General features: G+C 48.7%; 1 protein-coding gene across 12 annotated transcripts in view; it reads right to left on the bottom strand.

Moving 5' to 3' along the window:
- Positions 1 to 22,533, bottom strand: part of UBAP2L (ubiquitin associated protein 2 like) — a 1,950,223-nt gene that overhangs the window by 345,499 nt on the left and 1,582,191 nt on the right. For 5 of the 12 annotated variants that reach the window (XM_069651771.1, XM_069651756.1, XM_069651764.1 and 2 more), the window contains one exon: positions 12,346 to 12,456. The exons of the other annotated variants lie outside the window; for them this stretch is intronic. In XM_069651771.1, the coding sequence (XP_069507872.1) occupies positions 12,346 to 12,456 (111 nt within the window). The remainder of the gene's footprint in view (positions 1 to 12,345; positions 12,457 to 22,533) is intronic. 12 annotated transcript variants of the gene reach the window in all.

The following is a 22,533-nucleotide window of genomic DNA, read 5'->3' as shown; positions in this document are numbered from 1 at the left end:
GCCAAGCACCTCATCACCAATGTGGGAACCACATGTTAATTTGTCCCAACAGGACTGCAAGACACCCAGGAAAGGACTGAGGCTGGCCAAGGCAGTTCGGGGGAGTGGGAGCGTGCCACCCAAGAAGAGGCATTGGGTTATCAGGCCACCGAAAAACACTCTGGCCTTCCAGACAGACACGCCCACGGGGCCACCAGAGACCCCAATTGTGCAATCTGTGCCACCAGAATCAAGACAGGTCACAACCACAGTGGGTTTGACTGTGGACGCACAGGTGGGGCAGAGTGTGGATGACAGCCTGCAATCAGAGCAGGCAACGGCAGGCATAGTACAAGAGCAGTATGAGGATCTCTCCCCTGCATCCAGCCGGCTACATTATCCAGTCCACCATTTTTTACCCCAGTCCTCCCTGTTAGGGAGATTTATCATTTGTATGCTTCATCCCCTCTCCTAGCGAGACCCCAAGCACTTTTTGCTGGACTTCTGGACCTTTTTCTTTCAAACCAGATGAGTGGAGCCTTTTTCTACTCAGTCATTCTTGTGTGCTCTGTCTTTTGGAACTCTATTCTTTGTATTCTATCTGTACTATGGAGTGTCTGCTCCATAGCTCTTAAAGGCATCTGTGCTTTTACTACTGCAGCACACAGCTCCTTGTGGGCAGTGGTGTTGGGAACCCCTGGGGTCCTCTAAGATTATTTTTATATATCCTCCAGTAACTACTGTTACTAAGGATAGAGATATATTTAGTAGCTCTCCCAAAACTCTAAAGTCTGAGGGATTGGCACACCACCTTCAGTGGAGTGCCAAAGGGATACATAGTACCCCCCTCGTTCTACTCCTGTGATGTTTTAGTAACAGACAAGCTCCTAGTTATGGCTGGTGGCATTGGACGTGTTCTACCAACTATTGTGTAATTTTTATAACGCAGGCTATGTCCATAGCACCGGTAGTGCACAATAGGGGCACCCAAGTACTAACGTAGGACCTACCTTCTTTTATTGCCATTACTAGCATGGCGGTTCTTTGTTAAACCTTCTTCTGCCATTCTGGGAAGGGGAGGTCCGTGTGTGTGTTTTGCCTTTGGCAGGCACCCTTGGGTATCCCTGCCTAGGCTCCAAAGTGTTTGGGCAGGCAGGAAGTGGGGGAGGAGTCTTCCACCACCCCTGTCCTATGTCTCCCCAAGAACCTGAATAGGAATAGCTCCCACAGGGGGTCTGGCTGCCCTGATTAGACAGCCAAACACTCCAGTCAGTAAAATGCTGACAGATTGCAGAGGAGTGTGCGCTCAAACTGCATAAAAGGAGTGGCTTCTGGAGCGAAAACCAAGTTGGACACGGGAAGCTGAAGTAACCGAAGAAGACAACGATCGGAGACACCTGCAGACCCTTGGCAACACCATGAAGCGGCCACTGCTGTCCTGACCCTGTTTTTCAAATGACGGAGGAGCTCAAAAGAAGATGGCCCCTTCCCTTTGGCTGGTGGGATCAAGCAGTCCCAAGACGAACTTTGACTTGAGCCATCTCCCAAGGCCCTAGGAGTTTCCAGAGCTGTAGAACCCCTATGCCAGGAGACCTGCCACCCATTTCGAGTGCATCATTGTGGAAAGGCTGTATCCATCCAAAACTTTGCTAACTCCCTAAGGACCCTCCAGTGATCAATCCAATACACCGAGACCGCCTCACCAGAGTGCAGGACTGCAGGAAGCGAAGAAGATTGCCCGGACGATACGTGTCTTTTGTTGGTGCTGCAGAAATGGTGCCAAAACCACAGAGTGAACCAAGAAGTTGCTGAAAGTCGTGCCTCAGGACCGCCCTCAAGACTGCTGCTGAGAGATCCCATCCATTGTCCTGCCTTCAGTCATCATGCAAAGGAATTCAGAGGTCGGATGCAGAGCTGCAACATCACGGAGCATCCAGCACAAACATTTTCTTCAAACCTAAAGTAAGGTGGGGAAAAAGGTTTTGCTTACCAGATTCCAAGAAGTCGCTCCAGAGCGTTGGAGTGCACACAGAGGTGTCCAGGGCCACCCCCTCTTGCCTCCGACTCAAGCCGATGCTTGTGTCCCTTCATAGAGTCCATTTACAGGTTTCCCTTGTTAGTTGTTAACTTGCTGCTTCTATAACACCAGAGACTGGAAGAAATCCTCAGTCTTTGGATTTATAAGACTTGCTGTGCGAAGAAACCTTCTCCAGACCCTTGAACCATGTTAATGTTAAACTAACCATTTTCCTCCCTTACAGTAACTTTACTATATGTCTTTGCAGAGTAAATGTATTACCATCTAAACTGTTAGAAACCGCAGGTGTCCGTAATAACCGATAATACGATAACATGGTCTTTTCCCTTTCTAACATTGCTACAAATGTAACCCCCGTACAAACAAGAAAGAAACTTTTGAAGTGTATTCGCAAGTATTCTTAAGTGTTTTGGTGTAAAAGTCTAAAGTATTTAAAGTGATTCTGGTGAATATCATTTTATATAATTATACATGTAAGAGTTTCTTTGGTGTGTATGTCTAAGTAAGGTTCAGTGTACTTATTAGGGTGAATGCTCTTAAAAGGCTAATTTCCCTTACCTATAGAGTCCCCCAGCAGCTTGCTGGATTTCAAGGGTTTATTTGTTACTCCTGCTAAGAGTGAGTGAGACTAAGAGAGACTCTTTTTCCCGCTTCTTAGTATGATGTGTGTTTCAGGCTATTTTTGTGCTTATGTGCTATGGAGTTTTCTCACTCCATAGGTATCATCTTTTTAGATGTGTGTTACACAGCACCCTCAATGCAGTAACACAGGGGTGTCACAGTGACCCCCAAACATAGACTCCATACCCTGGGACTGACTACTGTCTCCCAGGGCGTGCAAAGTTACCATTGACTTTGCTAGTCAATAGTTATGAACAAAACCAGTACAACCCATCTTACTATGGAAATACTGGGAAGGGTTAATAGTTTTTCCCTGGTGTTCATTTTCGAGAAGGTACTGTCCAGTCCCTCTCTCCAAAGTTTCTGGCTGGTGGCAGTGGTTACTACCATAAATATCTCCGGTGGGGTTTTATTGCCAGATCTTTAATAATATTTATTTCTTGTGTCTCTCTGTAATCCAAGCCGAGTTGCGACCCTTTGTTCGTCCTTTTTAGCGGGAAGCCCTCCTTTAGGCGCCAGTGAGTCTGGGGTAGACGGGATGTGTGGGAGGGGGAATAGGCACCCTGGACAGGGTTGCCTAAGCAACCCAAGTCACACTCTGCTCTGATAGGCGGGGGGGTTATCCCGCCAGGATAGCCACCCCACTGTGTGAGTGACAGCTAGGCTGTATGAATGGGTTTTTTTTTTGCATAAAAGCAGGGACCTGCGGACTGGAAGACAGAAGTCGCCACTGGACCTGAGAAATCCAAAGAGGAGAGAAGCCAAAGACATCTGCAACGACTGAACCACCGGTGAAGCCCTGCTGCAGATCCTCACCACTTTTCTCCAACGACAAGAGAAGATCTTCACCTGCAAGAGCCTTCTTCCCTTGAGCTGGTGGGACCAACCAGTTCGCCAATCGCCTTCCAGGTCCTGCCTTGGTCGAATTGCCAGTGCCAAGCACTAGGAGACCGGATAGCCAGGCATCCGTCCACCACGACCGCGAGTTAAAGGAGCGTACCTTTTATTCCGTTTTGGCAGCACCGCAGCTGGCTTCATCCCTGGGCAGTGCAGTAACTCGAACCTTCCTCCACGACGAGAGCCTCTCTTCCTCTGCTGGATTTCCCGAACTGCAGGAACTACCGCCACCGCAGGAGCCTCTTCCACTTTTAAGGTACATTGTTCCGCCCGGCCTCCCTTTTCGTTGGGTACTGCTAAAGGTGTTTTAAATCCTTTACTTACCTTCTGGGCTGGCCATCCCTATTGTCTAACGTTATCTTTTTACCTTCTGCACCCTCCTTTTCAAACGTTAAACAAAGACTTGACTGCAACTACTAGAACCGTTTGAACCTGGGCACTTTGCCTTGTACCATTGACTCTGGCACAGGCCTATTGACTCTGGCTATTTCAGTTACAACTGCCTTCTCTAGATTGCTTTCCATCAAGAAATGTGTTGGTGCACCTAATCTCTTATAACCACCCCCCCCCCTTATATATTGTTGAAGTGCCATTTTGCTCGGTTTTCACCCAAGTATTGCTTATGCTAAAGTACTAACTTGCTTAACTTGTTCAAAATCCAATTGGGAAGTGTTGCTGGTGTGTTTAGGAGTATAACCTCGTATAACTTGACCTTTCCCTCCGTCTGAAGAAATTGTTAAGAGTGCCATTTCTGCTTGGTTTATACTGTGCCGTTTTGCTCAGTTTTCACTCTTGCTAAAACTTGTCTACAATTTAAATAGGGCGTTGTGTATACTTTTCTTGACCGTTCTAACCTGCTTTAAGGATAGTGATTTATGTGTGGAACTAAGAGTGTGTAAAATATATATTCTTTTTGATACAAAGCTTTGGTCAGTGTTTCCTTGTTCCATAGTACTGTGGTCGTATTGTGTAAACTCTGAATACTGCTCATCTCCCTCTTGATACGTCTGGCTGCTCAGCCACAGCTACCAACTAAATCTGTCTGTACAGATTGATACCAAAGGGGATTTATTGCATATACCTGTAGTCTCCTAATCTTCTTTAGTGCACCCTAAGGGAACTGCATAGGAGTCTGCCTAACAGTACTTACTGTTAGGCAGAAACCTGTGCAGTTCCCTCTGGGACCACTGCAAAAGATTTAAGACTACAGGTGTTTGGCAGTAAACCCACTTGGTAGCAGTCTGTACCACACATATTCACTTGGTAGCTGTGGCTGAGCAGTCAGACTTCCCTCAAGAAGAGTTAGGCAGTATACAGAGCATACAAAATAGGTACAGAGGCACGGTAGCACAAGAAAACACTGACCAGAGCTTGTGTAAAAGTATATGATTATTTATTTAAAACACTTGTAAAATTATACTAGCACAGAAAAAGGTAAGTAAATTCAAAACGCAGTCCTAATTACTATATGTACATCCCTAGTTATTTGTTGGACAAGTCTTAGTTAACACCACTTATTTCCAGACAGAGGTGAGCGCTTAACGTTAGATGGCACTCCAACAAATTGTTTAAAAAGGGAGGGAAAAGGCAGAATTAAGAAAGCAATACAGCAAAACACTTTTCAGGGAACCACAGTAAGTATTAGAGAAGGCAGTCTATTGAGGAGCAAGGAAGTTCAGTGCCAGGCCCACTTTAGGGAGAGCCAGGCCAAATATGCTCAAGATCACACAATGTCACAAAGTCTCAAAAAATCTTTACAGGTGAGTAGAAAAGTTCTGTTAAGCTTAGAAAAGTTTAGTTAGGGTGTCCCAGGCTAACCCAGGTTCGAGAGCCGAGGGCTAAATCTACCCCGTACAATCGGTGGCAAGGGAAGCCGGGCAGAACACAGTACCTTCAAAATGGAAAGGATCCTCCAGCGGTGGCAGTGGTTCCTGGTAGTGGGTGCAAGTCGCGGCGTCGTCCAGAGGAAGAGCAGATCTCGACGTGGAGGAAGGCTGAAGGTCGTTGCACTACCAGGGAAGAAACCAACCGTGGAGTTTTCCGGTTAAAAGGATGTTACCCCTCTTTCGCGGTAGAGGCAAAAAGTGGTATTCCGGTTGCCGGAGTGCTTGGCACAGGCAAGGCGGCCACGAGATGCTCCAGGGAGGCGAAAAGAAGGCAAACACTGGTTGTCCCCACCAGTCAAGGGAAGAAGACTCTCCGGACTGGAGATTTCCTCTGTCGTTGGGAAGTGGTGGGACGGTTCTGCAGGGCTCCACCGGTGGTGCCGTCGTGGCAGGTCGGCTCAGCTTCTCCCTCTTCGGCTTCTTAGGTCCTGTGGCGACTTCTGAAGTTCCAGTCCCCAAAGCCCTGCTTTTATGCAGCAAACCCCCATTCACCAGTCCTAGCTGTCACTCAAACATGCTAAGTGGTGAGCCGGGGGGGCTCACCACTGGGCCAATCACACAAGAGTGCGACTTGAGTTGCCAAGGCAACTCAGTCCAGGGTGCCTAATCCCCCCTCCCACACATCCTGTAGACCCAGATACAGTGGCAACACTTTGGAGGGCTTCTGTGCAGAAGCCCGCCAAAAGTGGAACAAAGGCTCGACTCGGGTTCAGGGTTACTGAAGTGAACCCAGATGCCATTTTGGCGGCGAGTTCTGGCAAAAAATCCCAACCGGTGAATTAATATTAAATAAATAAACCGGCGGTATCTTTAACATTGCACCAAAAAGTGGTGCATTAAAATCAATGGGAAATCCCATTGGGAAATATTTCGGTGGAATATTTCCGTGGTATCCACTGCCACCAGCCAGAAACTCGGCGAGGGGGGACGGGACAGTACCCCCTCGACAAACAGACCCAGGGGCAATCTAATTGCCCCTACCAGTACTTCCACAGTATGATGGTTTGTACTGGTTCTGTTCACAATTTAAGACTAGTAAAGTCAATGGTGACTTTACATGCCCAGGGAGACAGTAGTCAGTCCCAGGGTATGGAGTCTATGTTTGGGGGTCACTATGACACCCCTGTGTTACTGCACTGAGGGTGCTGTGTAACACACATACAAAAACCAATGATAGCCTATGGGGAAAAATACCCCAAAGCCCATAAGCACATTACAAGTCACAGGAATACACTCAAATCATGTCCAAGAGTGAGGGTAAAAAGAGTCCCACTCTTGGCAGGAGAAGAAAATAAACCCCAAAAATTCAGCAAAGCTGCTGGGGGACTCACTAGGTTAGGAAATTCAGCCTAAACAGAGAATTCTCCCTAACACTTACCTACAACTCACATCTTCCTCTTGAGATAAGCTTGACTGCTCTGCCACTCTACCAAGGTCCTCAGTTAGTACAGACAGATACATAGAGTTGAAGATCTACAAACCACTGGGATAGCTTACTAAAGTCTTACTACCAGTAGGACTTTAGGAAAACTAACACCCTCCATTCCCCCTGCACAGCCCCCCCACTGCACACACCACCATCCCATCGTGATTCCCACTGTGCCCTATGCTATGCGGAGGACTCATGTGACAAGCAGGCCGGGAATGCCTGCCATCAAGGGTAACATGAGGAACATGACCGAGGACATTCACCACGGCCAGTGCCTGTCCCTACACTCAAGACCATCTAGGACTGTCTGGTCTGGATGGAACAGAGGCAGAATGCGCACCATCGCACAGGAACACTTGAGGCCATGCGTGTTTGCATTCATGGGGTCTCGAGACGGCTGTCGGAGTCGATTGACCGTCTTTGCAGGAGCACATATGACTCAGGCAAGACAAAGCCAAACCAGAATTTCTTGCCATACTGAAAACAAGTGAGCCAAGGTGCTACATCTTAGTGAGACGTGATACTGTGCCTTGAAAAGAACAAATCTGGTCAAAATACGTGTCGGCAATTACAGTATCAACCTTAGAATTTAACATTACGAACACTGTCATTTGACCAGACTCCTCATATTGTGTGACGTGACAGCGCGTGTTTATGGAACATATCTGTTTTTCATTACGTTACGTAGGGGTAACTTAATAGTTCCATATTAACTGCAGCAGTCAAGGGCAATTTTTCTTTACAATCTGTAAAGCTACAGCGCATCTAACCCTGGTCAGCACAATCACATACTCTTCCTCCTCCAAGATAGGGAGGATATTGTCCTCATCTGCGGCATTTAAAAACACCTACGTATGCACATGTTGTGCAGCATGGTGCAGACCACTACAATTTTTCCCAACTTTTTCGGGGCTGTACATCAGTGTACCGCTTGTGTGAGGGGTAAGGACCTGAACCTGATTTCAGAAGGCCAAATGTCCGCTCGATATATGATCTTGTTCTCCTCTGCGCCTTATTATAACAAGTCTCCTGTGGTGTAGCAGGGTTTCTCTCAGGGGTCAGCCATGGCAACTATGGGTATCCAGCGTCGCCTGCAAAACATGAATGGACTGTGGAGGTGATCGAGTTGTGTTTTGGGAGGAATTTCCTCCGATTTATGGAGGCAATTCTGCTGTTTTTGTACTTCTAATCTGGCGACAATGGGTTTTTGTTCTTTGGCGGTGATTCCGTCGCAGGAATTAGCCCCAGAGCCATTCCTGCTGATTATTGACGGATTTACTGCTGGAGGAATTACTGGCAATTTTTGGGTCCCTAGTAATTTCGCATAGTGGTAAAGTTGGCAGTAACGCACTTATCGCCAAACTCGTAATGAGGCCTAAAGAAATGTCAGTCGTAGAGACATTTGTGATAACTGAAGAATCCAGAGCAAGGCAAACACCCTCCGAAATTAAGATCTTTTCCATTCTCGAGAATATTTACGTTAGTCATTCTAGTTTTATCTGAGAACACCTTTTTACAAATATCAAGTCATAAACATTTCCCTTGTCACTTTGTTGTTTTGTTATAGTGTGAGGGTCAGGATAGAAGGTTTTGTACACAAGGAAGGCCTTTTGATTCATGACATCCTAACAGAGACAGATCCTTAGTTTTGGTTTCTAGGTAATGAAACTTCACTTCAGAATAGGATCCGAGAGGCATTTTCCCCAACCCTTTTAATTTGAATAAAAGTCTATACCAAAATATGACCGCTTTTAATTCTGGCCCCTCACACTATGCAAAAACAACTTAAAGATGGTTACTCTAACCCAAATTCTGCAAGCCCTCGATCTGCAGGACTGGTTGGTTTCCCTGGACCTTCAGGATGCCTACTTCCATGTGCTGATTTATCGAAAGCACAGAAAGTACCTAGGGTTCATGGTGGGCCAACACCACTACCAGTTCAAGGTTCTGCCATTCAGTCTTTCCTCAGCAGCCAGGGTTTTCACAAAGCTGGCAGTGGCTTGCCTCAAAACGGAGGGCATTTATGTCTTTCCCTACCTGGACGACTGGCTCGTCAGAGCTCACTCCCCAGATCTGGTGTTGGAGCAGCTACTCCAGATATGTACTCTTGCAGAGATTTGGCTTTTCCAAGAACGTCCAAAATTGTGATTTTACCATTCCAGTCTCTGATTCATCGTGGCAGTCCTAGACACTCGCCTGGGCAGGGCTTTCTGCCAGAGGATCAAGTGGCGAACATCTTTAGGATGGTCAATATCCTCCAATCCCCGGAACAAGTCCTGGCCTGGGCTTTCCTGATCCTTCTGGGGCGCATAGGCCACCTGCATCCTTTGGTGCCGGAGGCAAGGCTGCACATTAGTTCACTTCAGTGGTTTCTCTGTTGGCAATGGTCACAGTTTCAGAGCCACATGTCGGACCATAAACAGGTGTTTCAGGAACTTGCGTGGGCTAGGTGGAAGGCTGTATGAGATAACTTGCTGAAAGGGCACCTTGTTTCACCAACCTTGGCCCCAGGTAACAGTGATCACAGATGGTTGACTGGTTGGGTCACTCACCTGTCAGGCCTAACAGTGAGCGGACTGTGGTCTCCCACGGCGTCTCTGGAACACATCAACTTGCTGGAGTTGAGGGTGGTCAGGCTCGCGCTGGTTGCTTTCCTGCCCTCTGTGAAATGCAAGGAAGACTGATCACTTCAGACAACGCTGCCTTAACGAGGCAGTGTGTAGTCCTTGATTCATCAGCGAGTTCTGAGGGACGCACCGACGGGCGAGTGGACTTTTGACCTCCTCATTCTGCTGGTTCTCAGGAGGTTGTGCCTGTTTGGAACCACAGTGATCCTGATCGCTACAGGCAGGGCCCAGAGAACCTGGTAACTGGAGTTTCTGGACATGTCCATCTGCCCTCCCTGGCACCTTCTCTGGAGAGTGGACTTGCTCTCCCAATCGGAGGGGCGGGCCTTCCAAACGAACCCAAGGAGCCTGAACCATCATGCATGGCTACTGAGAGTTACAATGAATGGACTTGTTGGCCAATGTCCTAAATGTGCTCCTTTTAGCTGGGAGGCCGGCTATAAAATCTATGTATACCTGCAGGTGGCATACATTTTCAGTTTGGTGCTGGGAGAGGGACCTGGATCCTTTATTTTGTCCTCTATCCCCAACAATGGATTTTCTGCTTTCCATGGCCCAAGCAGGAATGCAGGTTGCCAATGTCAAGGGTTTCCACAACGCTATTTCGGTTTTCAAGAGGTCCCTGGAACAGGACTCATTCTTCACAATCCCCACTGTTATGCAGTTCTTGAGGGGTTTGTTTCACCAATTTCATCCCTCCACTTTGTGGTTGCGGCAGGGGATTTGAATTTATATTTTAAGTTTCTTATTGGCGCTCCGTGTGAGCCACTTTATTTCTGTTCTATTAGATTTCTCAACCTTAAGGTGATTTTCCTGGTTGCCATGAGACGGGTGAGTGAGCTCGAGGCGTTGTCCGTTTTGCTTCCCCATTTGTTTTTTCCAAACAAAAGTTGACGTTGAGAGGAAGACCCTGCCAAAGGTGGCCACTGATTTCCATCTCTCTCACCATATCTAACTTCCGGTGTTTTTTTTCCGCCGCCTCACACTTCCCCAGCAGAGTAACTATTGGCTGCACCTGGTACAGGCCCTTAAGTTATACGTTTCTCCTGCTAGAGAGGTTAGGACCGATGACTAGCTTTTCGTTGTTTACGCTCGTGCTGGCATGGCAGTGACCAAACAGACCCTGACCAGGTGGATCATTCTCTGCATGCTATAATCTGGCTGTAAAGGATGGGCCTGAGGGTCTCCGAGCTCATTCAACCAGAGGAGTGACTGCCACCTCTGCCCTGCAGAGGGAAGTCCCTGTCCTGGACACTTGTCAGGCTGAAAAGCAGGCATCTTTGCAAACATTTCCTAAGCATTACTGCTTGGATTGTCTGTTTTGCTAGGGTAGTCCTCCAGAGTTTTCTAGTTTAGTTGGTATCCTTGCTTCCTCCCTCCATGTTACATATTGCAGATGACAAATCCGTGGGAGGAGAGAATCCTTTAGAAGAAGAAATTACTTACCTATCTAATGTGTTCTTTCTGATGGATGTTCCTCATCACTCTCCCTACCTGCCCCTCTTTGCAGGAAGCTACTACACCATTGGTTGTACGGTCCTTCATCTTCAGAGTTATATGGAAAAAGGGTGGAACTGAGGTAATGGGTCATGGCTTCGCTATATCTACTGACCCTGACTTCATGTCCAGTGCGAGGCATGTACTGGCATCAGGCAAGACGACGCAGCGCTACAATGCGCCCCTGGTGGCAGAGAAAAGCTAACAGAAAAGCTGCCCTTGGATAGGGATATATAACATTGACGAGGAATCCAATTGGAGGAACATCTATCAGAAAGAACATTATCGAGAGGCAAGTAATTTGTTCTTCAGCCCGTCTGCTTCTCTTTTTGTTCCCCTTTTCCCAGTGATGAGACCTCTCGAATTCTCCGCTGAATTGGACTTTTCTTTGCAGCAGGAAGCTGCAATGGTGGCAAAAGCTTGGAAGTCGCCTTCCCAAACTGTGGAGAAAGGTGAAGATTGCTGCCACTTGCTCAGTCATGCCCTAAGGACGCCTTGGTGTCTAGGTCAGGAAGCAAGCACAAGACACAATGCTTATGCAGGACCGACGCACAATGGCATTTTACAGCCCTTGAAGCCTGAGACTGGCTTTGGTGAGGACATGACGGAGGTTAAATTAGCTAAACACTGGTATGTTGCTTAAACAGTGCTCTGAGCATTCAGAAAAAGGTAGCTGCGGTCAGGGAGTGTAGCCGGCTTCGTCTAGAATACCAAATAACAGAAACAACACACCCTAGTATAATTTAACAGTACTACTAATGTCATTATAGGTAAACAATGGATATCCCGTTTCTCTTGACAGTGGCTAATAATTGCACCTTAAATGGAGTACTCACAGGGACCAATATATGATGTTGGAAATTGGCACCAATTTTACTTAGGAGAGTGGATAAGTCATCATTGTACAATTGGCTGATCCTGCTTTTATTGACACACATTACCAACTCAAAACACTGTCTGAAAGCTTTTTGGTCTTTATTGTAAAGTATGCTAGGAAAGGCCTATTTCATGGCTGTTAATAACCAACAGTGACTTCAACCCAGGAATCAAAATGTTAGCAGTCAAGTGATGCAGAGGAAAATTCAAAATATGCTGAGGAGACAAGTACCCGTGAAAACTAATTTTAAATGATAACCATTAGACCTTCTTGGCAGCTTCTCACCATTTCAATAATCAGGCACAAGTACCCTGATATGTGCACTAATCTGCATTCACTCACTGTCACCCCCTTCCAGCCCCCACATTCCAAGACCTCTGCAGACAAAGGAGGAAGGAAGCATTTTGTAATACAGCAAGTACACACAGGTAGAGACAATAGGGATAGCAGACAGATAGGAATAAAAGAAAACACTAGAAGCAGAGTGCACTTACCGGCGCCTGGTCCGGTTGCAGCGGGAGGTTTGGTTTGAGCGGAAGCAGCCCCACTATATCCACCCTTACAGAAATCCCCTGTGTTGCGCACCTGGCTCAAGTCATCATAGCCTGCAAACAGACAGACAGCCATAGCCCTCAGCTTCAGAAAAACCGCAGACATACACAGCACGAAAGTGGACACGCCCCAAGCTTACTCTCAAGGTTCTGTTCACCTCCCAAACCACCATGAAAGATAACCAGAAAAACAGGAAACCGCCATGGCAAAGCAGCCTGAATGTGTGTGTACTTTAAAGAGGCACATACACTCCACCAGCCTCAGATCTTTTGACTACAGAAGAACCAGCAAGATTTTAATGAGAACTCTATGAACACAATATCGCACACTCTGGTACATAGGGGGTAATGTTCCACAAGTGTTAACACAAAAATGCCTCCATTTTCAAAGCCATCCTCATACAGTTGTCCTTTTGCTTCTTTATGCCCCTCTCTCAGCAGTGCAATAGCAACATTCAGATTTCAACATAAAATGTAATAATCCAATGATAATTTAAAATGTGCAACTGTGTTTGGGCTTCACATGCTAGATTTCCCTAACCGCCGGAACACGACATGTCCATCACATCATGACATTTGCTTTTGGGCCTAAGTAAAAGTGGTTTTGAATTAAGTATGGAGCTATAAGGAATATGTAACTAGTTGGTGATGTTCTGTAATGACAGGGGGCAGCCAGGCCTGTTCCACCTGAAAGCCAGCTGTTGCATTTGAACTGTTATTGCAATCTGTAGCCAAGCTAGAAAAATATAGAGAATCTTCATACATTGCAGGGCTCGCAAAATCTACTAGCCCACTAGCATTGGCGAGTAGTTTTAATGAAGGGCAAGTACCCTTTGCATAATACATGACCTTGTTGGCGAGTATGGGGATGTTAGAAACATTTTTCATTTACTGCAAACACACCGTTTGCAGTTATTGGCAAACACAAGTTTCACTGTGCATGCTTGACAGCATTGCACGAAATATGAAGTGCACTTCTGGTGACCTGCATCATTTTACAAAAAGCACTGGTAAATATTGTGTCACCAGTCACCATGGGGCAAGTGCAATTCTCTTAAGTCGAGTATGTAAACTAAGGAACTCGCCCTGCAGGTTTTGTGGTATTTGTAAGAATTTGCATGGCCTGGGTGCAGTTTCAAATGTTTATTAGTTATCTAATATGTAATGTTTTTGAAACCCCTACTGGTGCAGGGTTCTGATAAATCAACTTTAGAGGACGTGCAAAGTTTTGACGCAAATGTATTAGCTCTCTCTTTGTAACAAGGAAGAGCAATTAGCCTGGGATTTAAGGATCAGGAGTTTGGTCTAAAGCACAATTAACAAGAGAAACAGGAATGCAACAGAATGTCCCCAAAGGTAATAATAAAATGTTTCTTTGCATTTATCAACCTATTGGCCTTAAATGAACAACACTAAAAAAGGGAAGATATGGATACATGGCAAATATTACTTTACAGTAATAGTCTTTCTCTGGCTTGTATCAGCTTAGAATTGCATGCAATGTGTATACCTACATCCAGTGGTTTGTGCTGAATATCACATCTTGTCTTAAGACTTCGACAGGGGGTTTCTTGTAATGCTATCACTGACCTACGTGCACAGTTACCCAAGCTTCTTCACATGTTTATGTCCTCAAGATTGTTATTGGTCTGTCCAGAGGAACAGTGATAGGAGTAACTTTTTGTACCTTGAGGGGAGGATGGATGTGCTCGTTCTAGGAATTATTTTCCCACAGATTCTTTATCTTGATAGAACGCTATCCAGCATTAGCTGCTTGTAAATGTTTGACAGGGGGCATAATTCGAGCCGATATTGCAGACAACTCTATCCTATATGGCCGCACCATTCCCCGACAACAGACGTGACATCGTATAAAAGGATGCACTACACCCCACAATCCCAGTGTCAGCCTGCGAGAGGAAACATGCAGTGATGGAGAAAGGTATAGAAACAAACGAAAACCGCAAACAAATTGCTTGCTTACCTTTCTCTTCTAGATTTCAAACTTAAAACACAACCAAAAGAAGCAGGGCTGTCTATTAAGTGCACTGCTGATGCCACAAAACATAGCACTCTGCTCCTCATGTAACGCAAACAAAAATGAGACTGCAGAATGCAATTAAGACAATGGACTTCCAAGCAGGGTAGGCTGGGAGGGTGATGCATCTGTGGGAGAAGAATCCATAAGAAAGAAGATTACTAAGTAATTTCTCCTTCAATGGATTGCTCTCTCCCACAGATTCCTCATCTTGATAGACTCCCAAAGCAGTAGCAATGCTGGAGAATGGTTGGAGTTTTTTTTAATAATTACTGCAACACATTATTGCAGTGTTTGAGGACAGGACCACCCCCTCGTACAAAGGAGAATGGTTGGAAGTCACACCAAAAAGCTCTGGCGATCCACCTATCCCAGTTCCGCGTCTGCCCCATGGACCAAGTCCACGCTATAATGTAACCGGGCCCTCCCCTCTGAAGAGCCGTGGCGGCCGCAACCTCTCTGGTAGAATGGGCTCCAAGCCCCGCTGGAACCTCCTGACCCACTGTGTGGTAGCACTCAGAAATACATAGCAAACTATCTCTCGCTGGATAGTGCCAAGTAATTGCTTGCCCAAACCTGGATTGCAAATAAGCCAAAAACAGGTCATTCTTCCTGAAAAAGCCCATTCTCCATTCTAGACGGGTAGAAACTCAGCGCCTTCTTGGGATCCAATCTCCTCGTCCCTTCAAGGATGTCGTGGAGGGTAAAAGGTTGGTTGTTCAATGCTCTGGCCCAGGTGAAATTCTGACAGCACTTTTACAAAAAACCTGGGTGCACTTTCGGGGAGATGTTTTCCTTAAAAAAAAAAAAACTTCAAGGACCCTTCTAGCAGATATGATTGCCATCAAAAAAGCAGTCTTCAATTTGACTAATCTGATGGGAGCTGAACGCAAAACCTCACACGGAGCCGCCATCAGAAAGGTGAGAACCAACTTCAGATCCCAATCCGGGACCACAAAAGTTGACAGAGGAAAATTAACTAGGCCCTTCAAGAACTGGGCCACCACTGGATGGTAAAAAGGAACCTTGTTCTGCCATAATTTTAAAAAGGGAGAGAACAGCCAGATACCCCTTCAATGTGCCCACTTTTAGGCCTGATTTGGCTAGGGCCAACACAAACTCCACAGAGGAATGGGACACAACATGGGGTCCATTGCTTTCACCAAGTCACAAAGCTTCTCCATCTGAACCCATACAGAGACCTAGTGGATGGTCTATGTACAGCCAAAAGTACCCCCAGGACCTCTTCGCCGAAGTCCCAGTCTCCATACCTCAGCCTCTCAAGAGCCAAACATGCAGGTTGAGAGGGTCCGGTTGAAGCACAGTGCCTTCAGACTGACAAAAGGTCCTGCCTCTGAAGAAGCCGGAGAGGAAAGCAGTTCCAGGAGATCCAGGTGCCATACTCCCTGCCAATTCCAAGATGATTAGGTGAGCCCTGTATTTCCGCAACCTCCTGAGAACCCAAGAGATGACTTATCACAGGAATGCAAAAGACACGTAGAAGACCCACTACACTAAAAATGCGTACCCCATTGCCCACCATGGGGCAATTCCTACAAACAGAACTGCTTGCACTTGCTGTCCACCGTCAGAAATAGACCCACCACCTGGGTGCCCCACTGGGTGAATATCTCCGTAGTGACCTATGGGTATATTTCTGTAGTGACCTATGGGTATAGCTCCCCCTTGCGACGAGCTGCAGAGACTGAGATGTTGTTCTCTAGCATCCAGAAGGTACAAGTTACTTACCAGTAACTGTTGTTCTCCAGCATGGGACTGGCATGGAATGACATGCTCATGAAGAAAGAATACATAGCAGGACACACATACACAACCACAGGAGGTGGCAAGGCTCAACAGAAGCAATCCCTTACCTCCTCACCAGGCTCACCTTCAAGCGAACATTTTGCGCAGCACTGATTGGCGCGACTCTGGACTCCTCCCTGGAATCCCTGTCGATGCAGTAGAATCTCGTGAAGGTGTGCGTCGATCGCCACGTAGCAGCCCTGGTGATGTCAAGCAGGGGCACACCAGACAGGAAAGCCGTAGTAGCAGCGATCGCTCTGGTAGAATGGGCTCGCAGACGGCAAGGCAACGGTCGGTTTGCCAACCGGTGACAGTGAGTGATACAGCCAGAGACGCATTCAGAAATGGAACCCTTGGACAAGGCTTTCCCATGGTTCACAGGACCAAAGTTCACAAAAAGCGGAGAACTTTTCCAGAAACTCTTCGTGCGGGCCACATAAAACTTCAGCGCTCTAGCCACATCCAGCGAGCAAGTGCCAAGTGCATTCAGCCGGCGACGAAGGCATCTGAAAAAAAACACAGGTAACACCAAGGGCTTGTTTAGATGAAAGTCTGACGGCACCTTGGGCATGAAGGAGGGGTGCGTTCGCAGCACCACCCTAGTCTTGTGGAAAGTCAAGTAAGGAGGTTTACAGGATAGGGACTGGATCTCACCCACTCGGCGTGCCAAGTTGATGGCCACGAGAAAAGCCGTCTTCCACGACGGACTTGAGCGGGACAGAATGCATAGGCTCGAATGGGGCTCCTATAAGCCTAGTAAGTATCACATTGAGCTCCCACGCCGGGGCCTTCACCGGCAGGAACGAGCAGCATAGTCATTTGACAAATTCCTTGACTAACCGGTGCAACCACAAAGAGGGTTGTCCTGGGGACCTGGTGTAGCGGGAGATAGCCACCAGATGAGGGGCCGTGACCTGTGAACGGCACCAAATTCTGAATCTCTTCCATTTGAGTCTGTAGCATTTCAAAGTAGATTATGCTCTGGCCTTGTCGAGTACCTCCTTGCAGTTCGCCGGAAGACCGCAACCCCCAAACTCTAGCACTGCAGGAGCCAGGCCTTCAGGTTCAATGCTCCTGGGCCGTGGTGCAGAAATGCGCCCCCTTCCCTGGTGAGAACAACCGCGACCACCATCAGCTTGACTGGAGAGGACGCTGACATGTTGAGAAGGTCCGGGTACCAGATCTGCCTCAGCCACGCCGGTGCAACGAGGATCATCCTACACCAGCACGGAGTTGATTGATGACTCGAAGAAGCAACAGAGGGAATGCATACAGAAACAGGCCTTCCCAGGGGAATGAGAAAGTGCCCCCTCCCACCCCATGCTCCCTGGCTGGGGAAACCTGCTGGCGAACCTCTGACACTTGGTGTCTGTCACCATCGCAAACAGATCGATCTGAGGATTGCCCCATCTGTTAAACAGGTTGTCCACTTGGTCCTGCTGAAGTTCCCACTCGTGGCACGAGCGTAGCTCCCTGCTGAGGGAGTCGGCGACAGTGTTTTGTACTCCTGCCAGGTGGAATGAGGAACATCCCCTGGGCGACGGCCCAGTGCCAAAAATCCTGCGCCTACCTGGAGAGCACCGGGGATCTGGTGCCCCTCGTCTTCCGATGTAAAATATTGTGGTGGTATTGGCCGTGAAGACCCTCACCACCTTGCCCTTGAGGGACGGCATAAACGACTTGAGGGCACAAAACACTGCCTGCAGTTCCAGCACATTTATGTGTAGCATCTCCCTTCCGGCAGCCACAGGCCTCTGGCGTGAAGACGTCTGGTGTGGGCTCCCCATCCTTTCAGAGAAGCATCCGTCGTGACCGTCTCCTGGTACGGGCGTTCTGGAAATACGTGCCTCCGGCGACATTGAAGCGCACGTCCCACCATCTGATCGCCCGTTGGAACTCCTCGTTGAGCTCGATGTTGTCCTGGAAGGCTCCGGACACCTGAACCCAGCGGGCGTCGAGGAACTCCTATAGAGGCCGCATCCGTAGCCTGCAAAGCCGAATCAGGTAAATGCAAGAAGACATCATGCCGAGCAGCGACTTGATGGTTCTGACTGTGGCGATCTTCAGTGCCAACAGCCATTGCACCTTGCCCAAGATGGCCGATATTCTTTCCTCTGACGGTGACGCCAGGCACAACACCGTGTTGAGCCTGGATGCCAGGAACAAAGCATCCTGCGATGGAGTTAAGCAGGATTTTGCATAGTGCACCGAGAACCCCAGATCCATCAGAACACGGACGGTCGGTCTGCTCTGTGTGTTCGACGGCGGTGTCCCTTGACCTGGCCCAGTTATCCAGGTAGGGGTAAACCTAGATTCCTTGCAGTCGCCGATGGGCAGCCACCGGTGCCAAGCACTTGGTTAAGACTCTGGGCGCTGACTTCAGCCCGAAAGAAGGAGCTTGAACTGATAATGCTTTGCCTGAACGATGAAGTGAAAAAACTTGCAATGTCCTTTGTGTATGGGGACGTCTCCCTCCTCCAGCTGGCCGAGCACGTGCTGTAGCGTGACCATGCGGAATTCTGGGACTCTATGTAGTTGTTGAGCCGTAGTAGGTCGAGAATGGGTCTCCAAGCCTTCTTTCGTACAAGGAAGTACCTTCAGTATACTCCGGAGTCGCTATGGAAGCAGCTCTTTCGCCCCCTTCTGTAACATGGCCTGCACCTCCAGCAGAAGCTGAGAGGTGTGATTTTCCTGCCGGGCCACCAATGGTATACACAGTCACTTCCGTTGGAACTATAAGATGTGTCCGTGGGCGAGAGCGCCCAGCACCCATCTGTCTGTGGAGATGGTCTCCCACACGCCGACTTTCTAGAACCGGCCTCCCACCGGGGTGCACAGGTGGGGGCCGAACGTTCTGGCTGGGTCAATCCGCTTGGAGGTCGACAGGCCGCTCTGTGGTTCCTGACGATGTCCGCTCCCGAAGGACTTGGAGCGACCCCCGTTGGCTTCCTGGGTCGAGGAGCGGGAGGGTTGGCGGTAAGAGGATGAACCCCCACCAAAACCTTTCGACGACCTGAAAGACTTCCCTCCCAAGGAACGAAAGGACGTCGTTGCTGCAGGGTGCCTAGGGCACGTGCTGTGTTTGTGTCAGCCTTGATGGCCTGAAAGGACTCATCCACCCTTTTCCCAAACAGGTCGTCTCCATTAAAGGAGAAGTCCAAAACCCTTGTTTGAACCTCCTGCCTAAAGTTGGTGGCCTTGAGTCAGCCACGAAGACAAAGACCGACTCCATTTCCCATTTGGCGGAAACCAATGTCCGCTATGTCCAGGCCCACCGTAATGGCGTGGTCCGACGCCACCTCGCTTTCCTGAGGTATCTCCAAAGCTTCCACCCGTTTGTCATCGGGGAGGATATCCAGCCGTGGGGCCAACTTGAACCACAATTCTTGGTCATATCTGGCCACGTTGGCAGCCTTGATCGTCGTTGCCGCAGAGTAGATAACCTTCCTACCCATTGAATCGAGCTTCTTTCCCTCGTTGACCGGAGAGGTGGAATAAGAAGAGGTCGCTGAGCCCGACAACTTTTTCCTGGCAGCCGCAGAGACCACCGAGTCCGGCAACGGCTGTATTTCTTTTCCAGGGTCCCTCTTCGCTGGGGCTGTAGAGGGGTTCTTCATCAACGCTGGCCCCTCATCTCAAATGGCGTCCCAGAGAGGGACCAAAAGGATGGTCCTCCTCTTCACCTCCCGACGCTGATACATGAAGCCTTCCTTCTCCGGCGATCGTGTTGAAAAACCACACCTTGTCTGGTGGAGAGGCTCTGGGTGGAAGTCGGCCATCCAGCCGTCGTCGTCGTCATCATCATCCCTGCCTGTTAATGCTGTGTCAGTGTCCCTCGGGGAGAGGGGCGATGGAGAAGGTGGTGAAGGGTGGCATGGAGGCGTAGGATGCCTCCTCTTCTTGGCCGGTGGTTCCCCCAGTGTCAACAGGGTGGCCATAACTGGTGCCACGGGCGGAGATGGCGCTAGAAATCTCCTGTGTATCTCCGACACCAGAGTGTGGAGAGAATGTTCATTGAGATGTCTCTAGGTGGCATCTGGTGTCTAGGGACGGTAGGCGCTGGGGCCTTGTAGTCGCCTCAGTGGATTGTATTCCCATCGTTGCTTTCGTCGTCGCCCCCGTCGCGGGGCGAATCTCCGGTGTTACCCTCGTCATCGCCCTCCCGGACGGTGTGGACGGAGATAATCTCATCTTCCTCGGCTGAAGAAATTTCTGTACCCTGCAGACCTTCAATACCCCCCTTTTTTCGGGTCCAGAGGGGTCGGTCTAGGACTGACGTCCAGCATCCTCTTTTCCGGAGTCTTTTCCACAGGGAGGCTCAACGCCTCCCTCCTGGGAGGAAGAGACACTGTGGCCGTCGCCTGGTCTCCCTGCGGGTCCGCCCCTGCGGCCTTCGAACGCGACGCCACCACCACTACAAGGGAGGGCAACGGCTGTGCATGGTGCACCTGGGCCTTCACGGAGAGGCTGGGCCCATTGTCCGGTTTGGCCTTCTCCTTCCTGGCTGAATCGGACACAGTCTCCTGCTTGACCTTCTCCTTCGGGACCTTGTCAGACCGTTTGTTCCCTTGGCCTTCAGTGTCGTGGGTGGGTCGGATGTCGCACCCTGCCTGGCCTTTTCTTTGGCTTCTCTCAACTTCCCCGGAGTGGTTGACTTTCTCTTGGACGACGATCCAGAGTGGTGGCAGGAGACCGATGCTGATGGAGATAACGATCGCGCTCTGACCGTCGCGGGACCCGCAGCAGAGGCGACACCGACGGGTGTGGACTTGCAGTGCTTGGCCTTTTGTTGGGCCCCCACAGTTGGAGCGCGCTCAACGGACTTAGAAGCCTGCTCAGGTTTTCTGGATCTGGGAGAGGCCTGCCCTGGGTGGAAACCAGGCTTCCAAACAATGGTGTCGATCCCTCAACGTGTGCATTGAGAAGCCACAGCAAAATGCACACTCTTCCTCCTTTTGCGTTGGGTGCAAGCAATACAGGCACTGGGAATGCTGTCGTCCATGTACACATTCCGCAAACCGCAGCAGTCGGAGCAGAGCTTGAAGATGGAAGCGCCGTCCTTCTCGTCTGTCATGATCCAAGCGATGTAGGCCTGAAGAATCTTCTCGAAGCCTCCTAGTAGAACACTCGATGAAAACAGCCCTTGAGGGGTGCTGAAAAAAATCCTAAAACAGGTCCCCGTTAGTCGGTTGGACTTCCTGTGCATAGTGTGAGGAACCAGGCATGAGACGCTTCCACATGTTTGTCGTTACAAACTTTTATTCAAATAATAGAGGGGGTTGGGAAATGCCTCACTATCCCTACTCTAGTAGTTTATTTCCCTACCTCAACCAAAAACAAAGGGGATGTCCTGTGTCAAGATGTCCAAAGCAGAAATGTCCTGCGTCCGAAATCCTATAGTAGCTCTCATTCTACAAAGTGACTATAAGATGCTAAGGGTAAAGTCTTTGGCACAGAAAATGCACAAACAAGTTCAACAAAAAGATACAAATCCAACAGAGGTTTCAAAAGAATGGTGTTTACAGTTCCAGGAAATGACTCCCTTCCCTAGTTTCCTCTCCACCAAAACAAAATTTCCAAATGAATAACCAAGTTCTTTGTAGCGGAAGAGGATAACCCTAACCTCTTGGTGTTGCAATTCACCTCCCTCCCCCTGGGAAATGTCTCCCTTCCCCAGGCCCTTTCCACAAGCAATGCAGTTCAAAATCCTAAGAGCATGGATCTTCCTTGGTATTCTCTTTTCAAAGTTCCACTACTTGGGTTCAGGTCCCAGACTCTCTAAACATGATATACTCCCCTGCTAGATTATTTTGTACAGTTTTTACACAATTTGGTGCCAGTCCTAGACTCGTAAATGCCTGGTATACTCTCCTGCCAAGACTCCTTAAAGGTTTTGCACAGTTTAAGGTTTCAGCCTTTTTCCATCATTCAACATCCAATGGGTCAATGACCCTTCTTGCAAGTTTCTCCTTTGCAGGGCTTCTGACCCTTCCTAAGCGTCTTTTCAGCCTTTTCCCCCTGTGTGCAACAATAACTTTGAAGCGCCCCGGCATACCACCTTCCCCAGCTGGACCCATCAGCTGTGTTTGGCTGCTTCGTTCTACCTCGCTTCGTGCTTAGGATGTTGCAATTCGCAGGTCGATCGGAAGAATGTCCTGCCTCTTCTCTGCCTGGTCACAAAGCCGTACGGCCAGCTTGCTGCAGTCATCCTTGCTAGGGCAGAGCTCCAGCTCTTCTGTGCCTTTTCCTTGGTAACACAGACAACCCTTCAGTGTCGGGCAGCGGTT

This window comes from Ambystoma mexicanum, chromosome 1p, assembly GCF_040938575.1.
Source record: "Ambystoma mexicanum isolate Mex_15411 chromosome 1p, UKY_AmexF1_1, whole genome shotgun sequence".
NCBI lineage: Eukaryota > Metazoa > Chordata > Amphibia > Caudata > Ambystomatidae > Ambystoma > Ambystoma mexicanum.
The sequence above is the reverse complement of the archived record's forward strand: the minus strand, read 5'-3'. Positions and strand labels throughout refer to the sequence as shown.